This window comes from Mycteria americana, chromosome 8 (genome assembly GCF_035582795.1).
Source record: "Mycteria americana isolate JAX WOST 10 ecotype Jacksonville Zoo and Gardens chromosome 8, USCA_MyAme_1.0, whole genome shotgun sequence".
Taxonomy (NCBI): domain Eukaryota; kingdom Metazoa; phylum Chordata; class Aves; order Ciconiiformes; family Ciconiidae; genus Mycteria; species Mycteria americana.
In genome coordinates this window covers 6,337,702-6,351,152 of record NC_134372.1, presented here as the reverse complement: position 1 = coordinate 6,351,152, position 13,451 = coordinate 6,337,702, and the positions used below count along the sequence as shown (strand labels likewise).

General features: G+C 39.4%; 1 protein-coding gene across 4 annotated transcripts; it reads left to right on the top strand.

Annotated features, from left to right (window-relative positions):
- The first annotated feature begins 800 nt into the window (after window positions 1-800).
- On the top strand, window positions 801-13,151 carry CLK4 (CDC like kinase 4). 4 transcript variants are annotated; one of them, XM_075509552.1, is made up of 14 exons: window positions 801-943; window positions 3,006-3,065; window positions 3,721-3,878; window positions 4,925-5,150; window positions 6,279-6,369; window positions 6,767-6,833; window positions 8,523-8,639; window positions 8,738-8,904; window positions 9,004-9,098; window positions 10,212-10,341; window positions 10,670-10,752; window positions 11,255-11,334; window positions 12,636-12,723; window positions 12,810-13,151. In XM_075509552.1, exons 2-14 carry the CDS (start codon window positions 3,012-3,014, stop codon window positions 12,945-12,947), a joined length of 1,494 nt encoding a protein of 497 aa, XP_075365667.1. In that variant the 5' UTR covers window positions 801-943; window positions 3,006-3,011; the 3' UTR covers window positions 12,948-13,151. The 4 variants fall into 4 exon arrangements, with proteins under 4 accessions (XP_075365667.1, XP_075365668.1, XP_075365666.1 ...); XM_075509551.1 differs by lacking the exon at window positions 801-943 and having other exon boundaries at window positions 2,912-3,065; XM_075509553.1 differs by lacking the exons at window positions 3,006-3,065; window positions 4,925-5,150; window positions 6,279-6,369 and having other exon boundaries at window positions 806-943.
- Window positions 13,152-13,451: the final 300 nt, after the last annotated feature.

The following is a 13,451-nucleotide window of genomic DNA, read 5'->3' as shown; positions in this document are numbered from 1 at the left end:
GCACCGTCAGTGTAACCGCGGGCGGCCCGGCCCGGCCCGGCCCGGCCCCCTGCCCGCCTCACGCCCCGGCTGCAGGGAGCACCCGCCCCGCCGCGCCTCCCGGCTCTGGCCCAGGACTAGGAAACAGCGATTTGCTTGCACTCGGCAACGCACATACCCTCTGCCAGCGGTCAGAGCAATTACTCATGGAGGAAGGGGCAGCTCCAAGTTGCTGACTTGGGCAGATAATCAATTTTATTAGGTTTTTTACCGTACAGCATCACGCAGAACGACTCCCCCGGGACTCACCTGCGAGCTACTCTTAAGTGTGAGCATGAAGCCAGGCCTAACAGTGGAATCAACCTGGACACCGAACTACTTAAACACGTTTGGTGAGCTCATTAGGAGCAGTTAATTGGCGCTGCGATTTCTGTACCGCTCCACCCCTTTGACGAGGCGGCTCTCGGGGCCGACGCGGGCACCGGAGGAGGGCGGCCCTGCAGCTCAGTGGCAGCCTTTGAACCCGGGCTCGCTGCTTGAATTGGAGTCCCTATCCCACACAGCCTCAAGCTTCTTACAAGTTTCCCCCACAGAGCGGCGCGGGGAAAGGCCAGGCCGAGGCGTGTGGGCTGGGCCGGGCGCACAGGACCCCGCTCCTCTCAGAGCGGCCGCCATGGCGGCGGCTCAGGGGCGGGGCCCCGCCTCCAGGGGCGGGGCCTCTGCCGTCCCCTGGGTGCCTGTCAGGGCTCGGCTCTTCCCCTGCCCCCCCCCCCTCCGCTAGGGGGCGGCCTTTGTCCTACGCCCGCCCGTGGTGCTCTGCGTCTGACGTCACGCCGCACAGAAGCCGCGAGAGGGAGAGCGAGGGAGGAGAGGAGGAAGGAGTTTCTCCGCGCTCGGTCGCGGCCGCCATTTTGTTTGTGTGCGCAGGGCGGACACGGGGCTCGCTCGCCTTTTTTTTCCAGCTGTAAGTGATGGAGGCCGCCTTCCTCTTCGGGCTCTTTTCTTCTTCCCTTTTTCCTCTCTCCCTTACGTTTCCAGGGGGCCGAGGCAGCGCGGAAGCGGAGGGGGTGCAGAGGGTTTGGTGAGGGGGCCTGGCTGGCGTCGCCTTCGCGGCCCGGGGAGCAGGATGAACGTAGGGCCCTGCGTGAGGGGTTGATTGAGGAGGTGTTAGGGTGGGAGGAGGGATCCTCGGTGCAGGACCCCCCCGGTCAGGGTTTCCTGTGGCGGAGAGCGTCTCTGCGGAGGGGGCTGCGTGTGGGGGCTGGGGCCGGCAGAGCTGAGGCCTCGTGTGCGGTGGGTACTTTCGGGGTGGGGGCCGCGCAGCATGCCTCTTCAGCCCGGCCAGCACGGAGGTGTCTGGCGCCTGCCCAAATGGCAGCGTAGACGAGCCTTTCCTCCCCTCCGCGGCTCCAGAGGCCTCCCGAGGGAGGACCGGCGTGGAAGTGGACTTCGTGGCCGTGGGTTGGGGTAGTGGGTGTCTTCTGTAGGGCCTGCTCCTGCGTGTCTGTACCCCAGACGCTCAGATCGGCCTGGCCCGAGAGACTTTGGTCATCTCAAAGGAACAAGCCTTTGACCTCCTCCGCTCCGTACAGCCTGCCAAGTTTTTGAGGAGAGACATTTAGAAATTGCTGTGTAGGCAGCTTATGGCAGGACTTTTGTGGCCTTCGTGAGGCGCTTTATGTATGGATCTTTTACAAAAAGTCCATGGCTCCTATTTGAGAAAACTTATAGCAAAACGTGGGATTGAAAACGGCCTGTGATATGAATTAGGACCATATGCTATAGGAATGCATATGTTCATGTCAGCTGGCAGTATTACGTAAGTGAAGTGCTTCGGTGCATAAATTTAGAGGGAGTGCATAATACTCAAAAAATCTTAAGGTGGCTCCTACTGTAAAATGGATTGTGGCCACTTCGGGCCTTGCACAGACCGATTCTAACAATTTCTTTCTCATTTGCATTTACTTGGCTCCTTCAAGGACAGAATTTGCAACTTCTGTCTTAATTCCAGTAATTCTGTGTGCACTTGAGTGTAGTTAAGCAGCAGTTAGTTCTCAGCTAAACCTTTTCTCCAGTTTTCTCTGTCAAATGTCCATCCTTCCACCCCCAAGGCCCCCTCTGCAGGACACTTTAATGGTGATTTTATTTATATATTTGTCCACTATAGAGCCCTTAGTGCAGCCTGCCTTCTGTCAAATGAGGAAGAAAAAAAAAAAGGCAATCATAAGTAAAATCCTCAATTCACCTATAACTGAGTGTGCATGGGGAACTTCGCCTCAAAAGTAGAATAACTGAAACCTGAGTGTGTTTCATAATTTGGGTTATGTAGGTTGAAAATAGAGGAAAATGGCTTTGGAGCTGGGTAAGAAGAGAAGAAATTCCGACATGTAAATGAAACACTAATTGGTTTTAATTTTGTCTTGATCCTTCAGGCGTTTTTGTTTGCCATTCGATACATTAGTATTTTTCTTATTAATGTATCGTAAGTGAAGAAGATTTTTGCAAGACCTAGATCATGACTGACTCAAAGGGTGTGGCAGTCAATTTTTGCATAGTTTGTTACTCTGGTTGCATTGTATTTGTATTTTAAAAACAGATTTCTGTAAAAAATATTGGTGCAGGTGTCTGTTGTGGGTTTTTTTAACTACCAGCCTGTCACAAAGGTTATGAAAGTATCAGAAAACCTCTTTTTCAGAACAGGCTTGCCATTTACATGTTCTGAAACTTTCCTTCTTAATGCCTCCAGTTGGTACAGAGGGAACTAACGTTGTTCTGTGTAAATTTACACAATCATGATTTTTTTTTTTTTTTAGTGCTATCTGTTTCTAAACTACTTTTCTCGCTGTCACCACTTACTATGGACGCTTTTTTCTTGTCCTGTGTTAGTTCATTCTTCAGAATGTACTGAAATAGATATGTAAGCTTATTCTTATTTTCAAAAACTTCCAAAGAAGAGTAAACAAATAATGGTTGGTTTTGTTATACTCTTAATTCTACAGCTGTGCTTTACTTTCCTTTTTTTCCAGTCGTGCATGTACCTGTTTGAACGCAGAATTCCTGCATATAACATCCAGCAACGGAAGCTGGTGGGTTTTGTCTTTGGCGAATCGGCTGAATTGTAGAACACCCACATTCTTGCATGCTAATAGGGTTCAAAAATTGTGGCTTGGGTCATAGTACTGCAGAGTTATGTGTTAGTATTTCAGAGTTCACTGTGAGTGTTACTAAAACTTTAAAAAGTGTCTGTTTAACAGTGATCTGTAAATAGATTTGTGAGAGAGGTTTTTAGACTGATTGTACATACTTGACTTTCACGTAGTAACTTATGTACAATATAACTAAAAGGCCTAAATCTAGGTTTTGTTGGAGAGGATATTTGAAGATTAAGGTCTCTCTCTGACAGAAGGCTCTTTAAGGAGGTGATTCTGTTTAGTCACTTGAGAGTTTATTTAAAACGGGCTTTAATGACATGTTTGAAGCTATTAAGTGAAGATGAGTTGGCCTATTTAATCTTGATTTGTGTTTCGTAACAGTGTTACAGTGTTAGGATGAGAAAGCTATGTCTGCTGGCCAAACCAAAATAATATGTGGGGGAAGCTGAGGAAAAAGAATTATTTGAGGAAATGGTTCTTTCTAGTTCTGTCGTATTTGATCAAACTACAGTAGTTGACTTGCATCTACAAATACCAGTGTAATGCTTTTGTCTTTTATGTGTTTTTGTCGATTTGGTTTTTTTTTCAGTGGCAGATGCGGCATTCAAAACAATCTCATTGTCCTGAATGGGACGACAGAAAGAGCTGGGATCAAAGAAAGCACAGTAGCAGCCGTAAACGCAGGAAAAGGTCCCACAGCAGTGGACAAGAAAGCAAGCACTATAAACCAAATCACATTTCAGAAAGGTATAAGACCCTGAGTAGCATTAATGTTTCCTATCATGTCTAAGATAAATACATTTTCAGGATGAGAGTTTTTGAGTGTCCAAAGTTGGCAATTCCTTAAGGCCATTTAAGACAAGCTTAAGAGGTAGTTGGTTTTGTTAACACAGTACCTGAACTGTTAAATAGAAATTCTTTAATAAAAACAAGTAAATGTTACTAGTTTGTTTCACTGTTGTCAGTTAAGTATTGGTATTGAATACATTCAGTATTAAATGTAAAGTAAAAAGTATGCCTTTTATTTAATGTGAACGAAAGGAAGAGAAGGTTTGTTTAATAATTTAATGCAATGGTAAGTATGAGTTTCTCTTACTAATTTGGAGGTGGTTTGCTTTTTCTCCCACACTACTTTCACTGGAAGGATGTGGTGTTCTGTTATTTTTTTCCTTGAGGAGATTCCATGGAATTATTTTAAGAGCTCATAATTGTGCTTATAAAATGCTGGAAGGATTAGGTGTACAGCAATATGGGGGCTCTTTGCCTCAGCAGCTTTCTTAAAGGTTTTTTTTAATGTGCAGAAGATCCTTGATCCAGATATTCTCTGAGGTTTTTAATATTTAATGCAGAGCACTAAGAACAACGCTACTTCTCTCAGTCTCCAGGTTTTATTTTTCTTTTTTAACATTTTGAGCTTTGGAAGCATAGAAGGGGATTATTGCTGTATCGAGAGTGATTTATTGTGTGACTTTGGAGATTGTAATTGAGTTGCTCAGTATATTCTAGGAAGTGTTTCTCCTTTTTGAGTCTGAATTTCTTATTTACTGTGCAAACTGTGGACGGATTATATATTGTTCATGTGGATGGCTGCTATGTATTTGAGACTGACAATGTTAGATTCCTAATAAAGTAACATCAAAAGCTCCACTATTTTTTGGGGAGGGAGTCAATTAGAAAACATTCTTGATGTAAAGACAGATACTATGTAACTCTGTAACTCAGCTCAAGTCACTTATCTTGTTGGAACCTCAAGTTTTTGAAGTGGAGAACATTCACTTAAAATATATTTTCAGTCATTATTTGGACGATAGAGCCATAAATGAAAGAGATCATCATGACCGGAGATATGTTGAGGAATACAGAAATGACTTCTGTGAAGTGTATGACCACAGGCATTATCACAGAGACTATGAAAAGAGTCACCATCATCACTATAGCAAATCCTCTGGTCGGAGCAGGAAAAGTAGTCATAAAAGGAAGCATAAGAGACATCATTGCTCCAGTCACCAATCGCATTCGGTATGAGTAATTTTTAACTTTATTATTAATGAATTAGTGGTAATAGACTTCTTAAGTGAGTGCTAGAACTTCAATTCCTGGTCACAGTACTTTTAAGAAATATTATTAAAAAAGGATTTGTAGTTGAGTCCATTTATGAGCATATGAATATGTTCTTAGTTGAGACTTTTGGATCAGAGTGTTGGGTGGGGGGGTATCTTGAAATTGAAGACAGGTAACTATCCTATGTCAAAGTACAGTTGCCACTTTTTAGTTTTACAGCATAGTGAACTATGTTTTTTCGGGTAGACTGTGAGATGCCATCCATCCTATTACTAAAAGTAATGGAAGTGACATGCCTTTTTAATGTAAGGTTAAGTGGAACTGTGAAACATGCATGTCTGGTAAATTGATAAGAACAAGCTCTACAGTTTTACACCTGATTCCAGAAAACTTTGATAAGCCGCATGCCTGCTAATGGCAGCTAATGTCTTACTGAAGATAGGATAAGTTTGCTGCTTGCCTTCTTTGAAGGCATGCTCTCTGAATTTCTCATTATTGGCATGATGCCCACTGATACATCTTCAGCTCCAGGTGTTTTATGTCACATTTCTGCAATAGAAACAGCAAGTTGTATTAGATTATACAATGCAAGTAAAGGACTTCAGAGTAATTTTTCTTCTCTCTCTAAACATGAGGGAAGTAAAATTACTTGATTTTTTAATGTTTAGATTATATACAGTGTATGTTTTAAAAATAGAAACACTTCACCTGACTGTAAGCTTAGATATGTAAATAAATACTGTTTTTTGCTATTTGCTAGCAAAGTATTAGAAATAGTGATGTTGCATTCTTAATCTGTCTTCAGTTAAGCCACTGTTTGAGAGACAAAATTGTGTTGTTTTTTTCTGTTGCTTTATCACTTTAAGTATTTATCTGAAAATCTGTTCCTTGCCATGTTTTTCTTCTGTAACATAAACTGTGCCCTGTGAATTTCTGGGGACTGAATTTGAAATTGCTCCTGCCAACTGTTCGTGGCCTGGTGTGTAACTGAATGCCTGAATATCTCCCCGCTGAATGAATTGCGTATTCTGCCCTGAATTCACTCTGATATATTGATTGGCTGGACGATCTTGGTGCCGTTTCCAGAAGAGTCACCGAAGGAAAAGATCCAGGAGTGTAGAGGATGATGAGGAGGGTCACCTGATCTGTGAAAGTGGAGACGTTCTAAGAGCAAGATGTATAGAACATTTTTCAACACTTTTTAAAAACTTTTCAGCAAAAAATCTGTTTAGAATAGTATGTCAGAGGAGGGGGGCTAAAGAAATCTTCATTGCTCTTTTTGTTCTGTTTTTTTTTGTGCTTTTTTGTTTTTTTGCATATCTTCTTTTCTGTAGAATTTAAATACTGTGTTCAGAAAGTTCCAATTAGTAAATGAACTTGAATCTTGAGATTAGAACAAGAGATAGTTTTTTGGCTAACTGTTTTCATGACACCTGTCCAATAAAATAATGCATTCAGATGCTGAGATTTAAAGTAATTATGCTTTTGTAATGGCACATTTTTAAATCTACATTAATAATAATCATTCTTGTTTAAGTAGTTTTATAATTCTAACTTGTGTTTGTTCTTTTTAGATGAAATTGTTGCGACTTTAGGAGAAGGAGCTTTTGGAAAAGTAGTGGAGTGCATAGATCATGATATGTAAGTGTTGGTTATCTTTATGAGCAGATCTCATGACAAAAGACACCACTTAGCTCAGAAATTAAAGCTCAGGGATATTTTCTTTACAAGAAAGTCGCAGTTCAAATAAAGTGTTGCAGTATATTTAAGAAAGAAATTATACTGGTTTTGAGAGCTACCTTGTAAGCTTATTTCTAGTTTAAAATTTGTAAGGATTTTCAAGGGATACCACATCTGTTCCTGATGGTTTTTAAGGTTCTTCAGTCATCTCTTCCAGTACTATAAATGTTTTTTGTTTCTTCTGCTGCTCTGTGAAAGGCCCTTGGATGGCATTGACTTTATACAAGATGGTATATAGAGAAATACCTTGCTTTTCCTCTAAGCTTTTGAGAATGTCTTTAACAATGAGCTTCCCTAACCACATTTGTCTTGGGAAACATCTGCCTACAGAGGGTTTCTTTCAAAAAATAAACCCTTTTATAAGTGTACTTTTTTTCCTATACAAGCTGTATAACCACATGGTGCAATCTACTAAGCAGATGTCATCTGCCCTTTTTAAAGAGGGAGAACTATGTTTTACTTCATTATGTTTTTCTGTTGGTTCTACAAGTGCTGTTGCCATAACTAGAGAATGTGAGGGTAGGTAAAGAGTACAGAATTGATTTGGGAGACTGACTTTTAGAAGATGATGCAGTGAGATGCTGAGAAAGTAGTTTCAGTTCTTAGTGAAAGCAATTGCTTGGAATTGGTCAAGCTGTAAATTTTTTTCCTCAGTCTCCATAGTCAGAATTATCCTTTGAAGTTTTTCTGAATGCACAGTATTCCAGTATCCAGTCTTTTTTTTGATAGAATGGTTACTTCTGTGTGATGGCATGTTTGGTGGAGGAGAAGAAAATTACTCTATTTCTACCACTTCTGTATGTGCTAGGAGTTTTAAACAGTTAGTAAAACTCAGATTATTTTAGCCATATGTTTTATATCTGCAGTTCTGTGACATGGTTCTAGTATTTTTTTTCCTCTGCCTTTGGTTTGTTGGTTCTGTCATTTCACAAGTTAAGTCTGTTCAGAAGCTTGAGGTCGTGTTGTGAGGGCAGACAGTATTCTTAAGTCAGGAGAACCTAAATAGCTCCACAGAGACAATTAAAAATTGTTTAAGAATGAATGGGATAGAATGAACCATGTGTATCTGTGTTCCATTTAAGAAATAGTCTTACAGTTTAAATGTTACGCTGAGTGCAGGTCAGTTTTCACTAGCACAAAATACTCAGAATCTAAACTTCAGAGGTTATTCAATTCTCCTGATTCCCCAGGAGCACTGGAAAAGAGACAGAACAAGTTGTGCAAGCTGTAAGAAAAAATGTTAAATTTTTGCAGTACTTTCCTCAAATGAGAACTTTGCTATTTTTTTTAATAATCTTGCAGGTGGATTCCTGATGTTTATTCTACCTTAGATGAGATAATAAGACTGAAAAGTAGTTAATGTAATATAACTATGAGTGTTTGACAAAGGAAAGATCAGTATTCAATTTCTTTATAAAAACAGTTCTGGTTAAGTTGCAACGAGCTTAAGTCAAATTCCCCTAATCCAACTCATAATTCTCTATGACCTTTAATCTTCCTGTGTTTCTTTTATTAAAATTGAGCTGCTTTGGGGTTGTGGGTATTTAACAATAATTGATTCAGTTTGTGATGCTTTACTTTCTTTTAAAGGAGAGGAATGCATGTAGCAGTTAAAATTGTGAAAAATGTTGGTAGATACCGGGAAGCAGCCCGTTCAGAAATACAGGTGTTGGAACACTTAAACACCATGGATCCAAGCAGCACTTTGTAAGTATAAAATTAGAATAGTCAGCATACTAAGGATTTGCAGAACACAATTATTCAATAAATTGAGTGTGTGTGTGTTTGTCTTTTTCTTTTTTAAGCCGCTGTGTCCAGATGCTGGAATGGTTTGATCATCATGGCCATGTTTGCATTGTTTTTGAGCTGCTGGGACTTAGTACTTATGACTTTATTAAGGAAAACAGCTTTCTGCCATTTCATATTAATGACATTAGAAATATGGCTTATCAAATTTGCCAGTCTATAAACTGTAAGTACTCAGTACTCTTATCAGATATGTTGGGGTTTTTTTTCCTTTAGGAAATTAATATATTAATTATGGAATACTGTTCTTTTTTTTTCCTTGTAGTTTTACACCATAATAAACTAACTCATACAGATTTAAAGCCTGAAAATATCTTGTTTGTGGAGTCTGATTACATAGTGAAGTATAATGCCAAAATGGTAAGTTCGTTCTTTGTTTCTCCCAACTTGAACTGGGCTAATTCTGTCTTCATCTGAACTTTTCTTTAAAAAAAAAAAAAAAAAAAGTTTGTGTAGAAAGGTCAAGTGATAGAGTTATGTTTCCTAGAATTTTGTTTTTGTGCTCTTTGAGATGTACTAACTTTCTGCTAAGCAAGTAACTTTGCTCTGATTAAAACTAAGCTGTTTCATCTGGTCGCTAGTTAAGTTCTTTGCTGTTTAGTGAAGTTGTGGCATTCATAGGGAGCATTGTGTTAATGGCTTTGAATTTAGCCAGGTTTTTTCCTTCATATTTCTTAAGCCATTTGAATCCCATTAAAGCATCCCTGTGTTTTGAGAGGAATGTCCGATCTTGCTTTCTGTCTGAATACCCTGGAGTCCAAAGTGCCTGTCAGTTTTGCAGTCTTGGCTTAATAGCTAAGATGAATTTTCTGTTTGTCATCAACATGTGATGTTGTTCATTGGGCAATGGTATAATTGGCATGGGCCCTGAATAGGACTGTTCTTGACCAGTGTCCTCCTTTTAAGTCTAAGGAAACACTAAGGCACAACGTTAGGGTAAGAAGTTGTCTGCACAACTCGCCTCTAGCACTGGCAGAAATACAAGTTTCTTTTTGTGTTGCTGCTCTTTTTTCAAAGTATAAAAACTTCTTAAAGACAGAAAAGCAGCATGGACTTCACTGCCTCTAGTTTCTGCATAAGGCTTGATTTTATTTTTTTATTTTAGAGCTAAAATTATATAGATGAGTGTATGCACCAGTGGACAGAAAAAAACAAGACAGATATAACAACTAATGGAAGTTAACTTGAAGGTTAACAAAAGAGGAAAGCAGCTCTGTTACTGTGGGAAAGGTCTTTACTCAGCTGTTTTTAGTATTCAGGTTAAATGATTTTGTTTACCAGCTCCTCTTTCTTGGAGCTTGAGCTGAATAGGAATTGATGTATTTAGAAGGCGTGTTTTGTTACATATGTTTAATTTTTAGCATTTTATCTTAACTGGCATTTTGAAGATAAATAAAGATAATGTGACGAATACTTTTTGCCTGAGCATGCTTTTAAAAAATACTAATAAATAGCATTTTGTTTTTCTTGCAGAAGAGAGATGAACGCACTTTAAAAAACACAGACATCAAAGTCGTTGATTTTGGAAGTGCAACTTTTGATGATGAACATCACAGCACATTAGTGTCTACAAGACATTATAGAGCTCCTGAGGTTATTTTAGGTCAGTAAAGACTTTTAAACCTTCTGATAGTTAATTAAAGTTCATTCAGATGTCTTTACTTCATAAACTGGAGTAGTTGCTCATGGTTCTAATAATTCAGTCATCTCTCACAGATGGTGGTGTTAGAATTCTTAACAGTAAAAGAAATACTCTAAAAACATAAGTCCAGACATGTTTCCTTCCCACTTTCTCCCACCAAGGCTTGGGGAGAGGTGTGGAGGGGGAAAATGGGCATCAGTAAATGCGTGGAAACTGGGTATATGCTTTGTGGATTACAGGTTTTGAGAATATATTGAAAAGTAAAACATAAACTGTGCCTATTTTGCAGCACTGGGATGGTCGCAGCCTTGTGATGTTTGGAGTATTGGTTGTATTCTGATTGAGTATTACCTGGGATTTACAGTGTTTCAGGTATGTACGTAAAGTTAAATTGAACGTTTTTGTTACAGACTACTGATTTTGATCTTTTAATGACATGTACTTAACTGTTACTGTAAAAGGCATAACCTCACAGGCTTTTTAATTATTACATAGATGAGATTGTAAAGACAGCATGCATATATGAAAACGTAATGTCTCGGCTATCTCCTTCAGACTATTTAAGATGATCTCTTCTGGCTTTTTGGATGATGAAGCCTGTCTAGAGTCTGAAGATACTGCTGGAATTAAGAGTAAAGCAAACATAGTCATACAAAACTTGGTTTATGAACTCTGTTGTTCAGGGGCCATCTTAACTGTGGAAAGTGCTATATAACAAGCTGCATTGCATAATCTTTTTAATAATTTAAGGTGATAACGTATAAAGATACTCTGACGGTACTCCAGCAACCATGTTGTTTGTAGATGAGTGTTGTTACCAAGTGGCTGAGAGTAGAAAAATGTGATAAGTGCATTCATTGCTTTTTCTGCACAGACACATGATAGTAAAGAACACTTGGCAATGATGGAAAGAATACTAGGGCCTCTGCCAACTCACATGATCAAGAAATCCAGGTAAGTTTATTATAGAAATAGTAAGTTGCCTAGTATTTTCCTACTATAAGAGAAATTTTAAAGTTTCCATTGTTAGCTGTGAGCTTCTGAAGATCAACAGAGACTTCCAGGCTTCTTGTTACCTATTAGTCTATAGCAAGAAATTGCGTCAGACTTAGGTGAATTAAATAGCTGACAATAGTTTTAGTCTGAGTTGCCAGCAACCGAAATGCCAGCCTTTTGAGCAGTAGCTGAATATGAATGTTCTTAATTCTTTAAAGCTAAGTTTGGTATGGTCACCAGAACAGTATTAGACACCCATTTTTCTATAAACGGTGAGAATAAAGAACCTGCTGTCATCAGAAGATTTATATTGAGAGGAAAAAGACAGTCCTGTTTTGCTACCACAGCTGCCAGCCTCTTCCACTGTCCCTTCATATCTCTCAGGCATGTGCTTCAGTGATCTTTCCCTCTTCCTCAAAGATAACTACATGCAGCAGAAGTTTCCCACTTCCATTGCAAGGAGAAGCAGCCAGCACAGGGTTCTCCCCTAACCCCCATATGTCCAAAATCCAGAGCACGTGAGATTTGGTGGTCCATTCCCTTCCTGAAATACATTGTCCTCTTGACAGCTAATCTAGATAATCCTGTAACTCCTGTTATAGTAGAATTCCAGTAATTCTGGGTTGGGTAGTGTATTTAGTTTGTTACAATTGTCCGGCTGATTCATAATGCATTTTGAAAAATGAGAGAAAACTTAGCTGCAATTGGAATAGATTCAGGTAGTATTTAAATAAAATGCTGCTTACGTAGCAGTGGCAATGTGATGCTGAGGTGTGGATTTGTCAGAACTTTGTTTGCGCTGGGAGTCTCATGTATTTGCAGTACACTTTGTAAAGGCATTTGGGAATACCTGATTTTGTTAAATACTTGCTAATCACTTAAACTGTGCAGATTTTATAAGAAATGTTTTTTAAAAGTTGACGGATTGACAAGCTGTCTTTTTGTTACTAGCAGATGAGACCAAGTTGTTCTCTTGGAACACCTGAAAGCATCCGTCTCTTTAAATGTCAGTAATGGAAAATATGTTTTCAGTGGCTGCTTTGATTGGAATACTGAAGGACCTGTTTTCTAAATATTGTGACCAATGGTAAAATAAAAGCAACAGGTCTCTGAATAAATATTAGCTAAAAGAGATGTTAGCTCCCCAAATGCGGAGGGATATGCAGGAACATTTTCATGGTGTTTCAAAACTTCTTAGAAAAGCGTCCGCCCACTTTATGCACGGACACAGTCTTAAAATTATTTTCCTTGTCATGCAGAAAGCATTATTTTCACCACGACCAATTGGACTGGGATGAACACAGTTCTGCAGGACGATATGTTAGGAGACGCTGTAAGCCTTTAAAGGTAGGAGACAACATTTTAAAAATTATTTTATTAGATTTGCAGTTGTGAAAGATCTCTCTAAACATACTTCCTTTTTTTTCTTTCAGGAGTTCATGCATTGCCAAGACACAGATCATCAAAGTCTGTTTGACCTTGTTCGCAGGATGCTGGAATATGATCCAGCCAAAAGAATTACTCTTGATGAAGCCTTGCAGCATCCTTTTTTTGAACCGTTAAATAAATAAATAAATTCAAAGATCTTTTATGCTTCTCCAAGGAGATTTCCTAGACTGTGTCAGTCAACAGAGGTTGCATGAGACTTTTGTAAACTTTAAATTATTTTGTACAGTTAAGTCTGTAAATATTTACATATGTTTTGTATAACTGTTATGTTTACCTTGTTGAACAGTTGTAGTCTTATGGGTATCAAAGTGAAAAATAAAATAATTTTCATTTTTGAAAATTGTTTTCTCTTTGAAACTGCACGCTCTCCTTTTGCCGATGGGGCTAGTTATGCATCTGACTGGAGGTGAGGAGTCTGTGGGCTAACTGAACGAGTTTTGAAAATATTAAATGTTTTTAACTGGCTTCCTTTTATTAGTCATAAAGAAGATTTGAAGGGCTAAGGCTGCCTGATTGTGCTGTATAATACTTGGTGGTAGCGTTCTGAAACATGGTTGAAAGCAGTGTATATCCGAAGTAGGTATCTCTTGTGGGTCACCTTCTTCTCAGATTTCCTGTTAAACAGC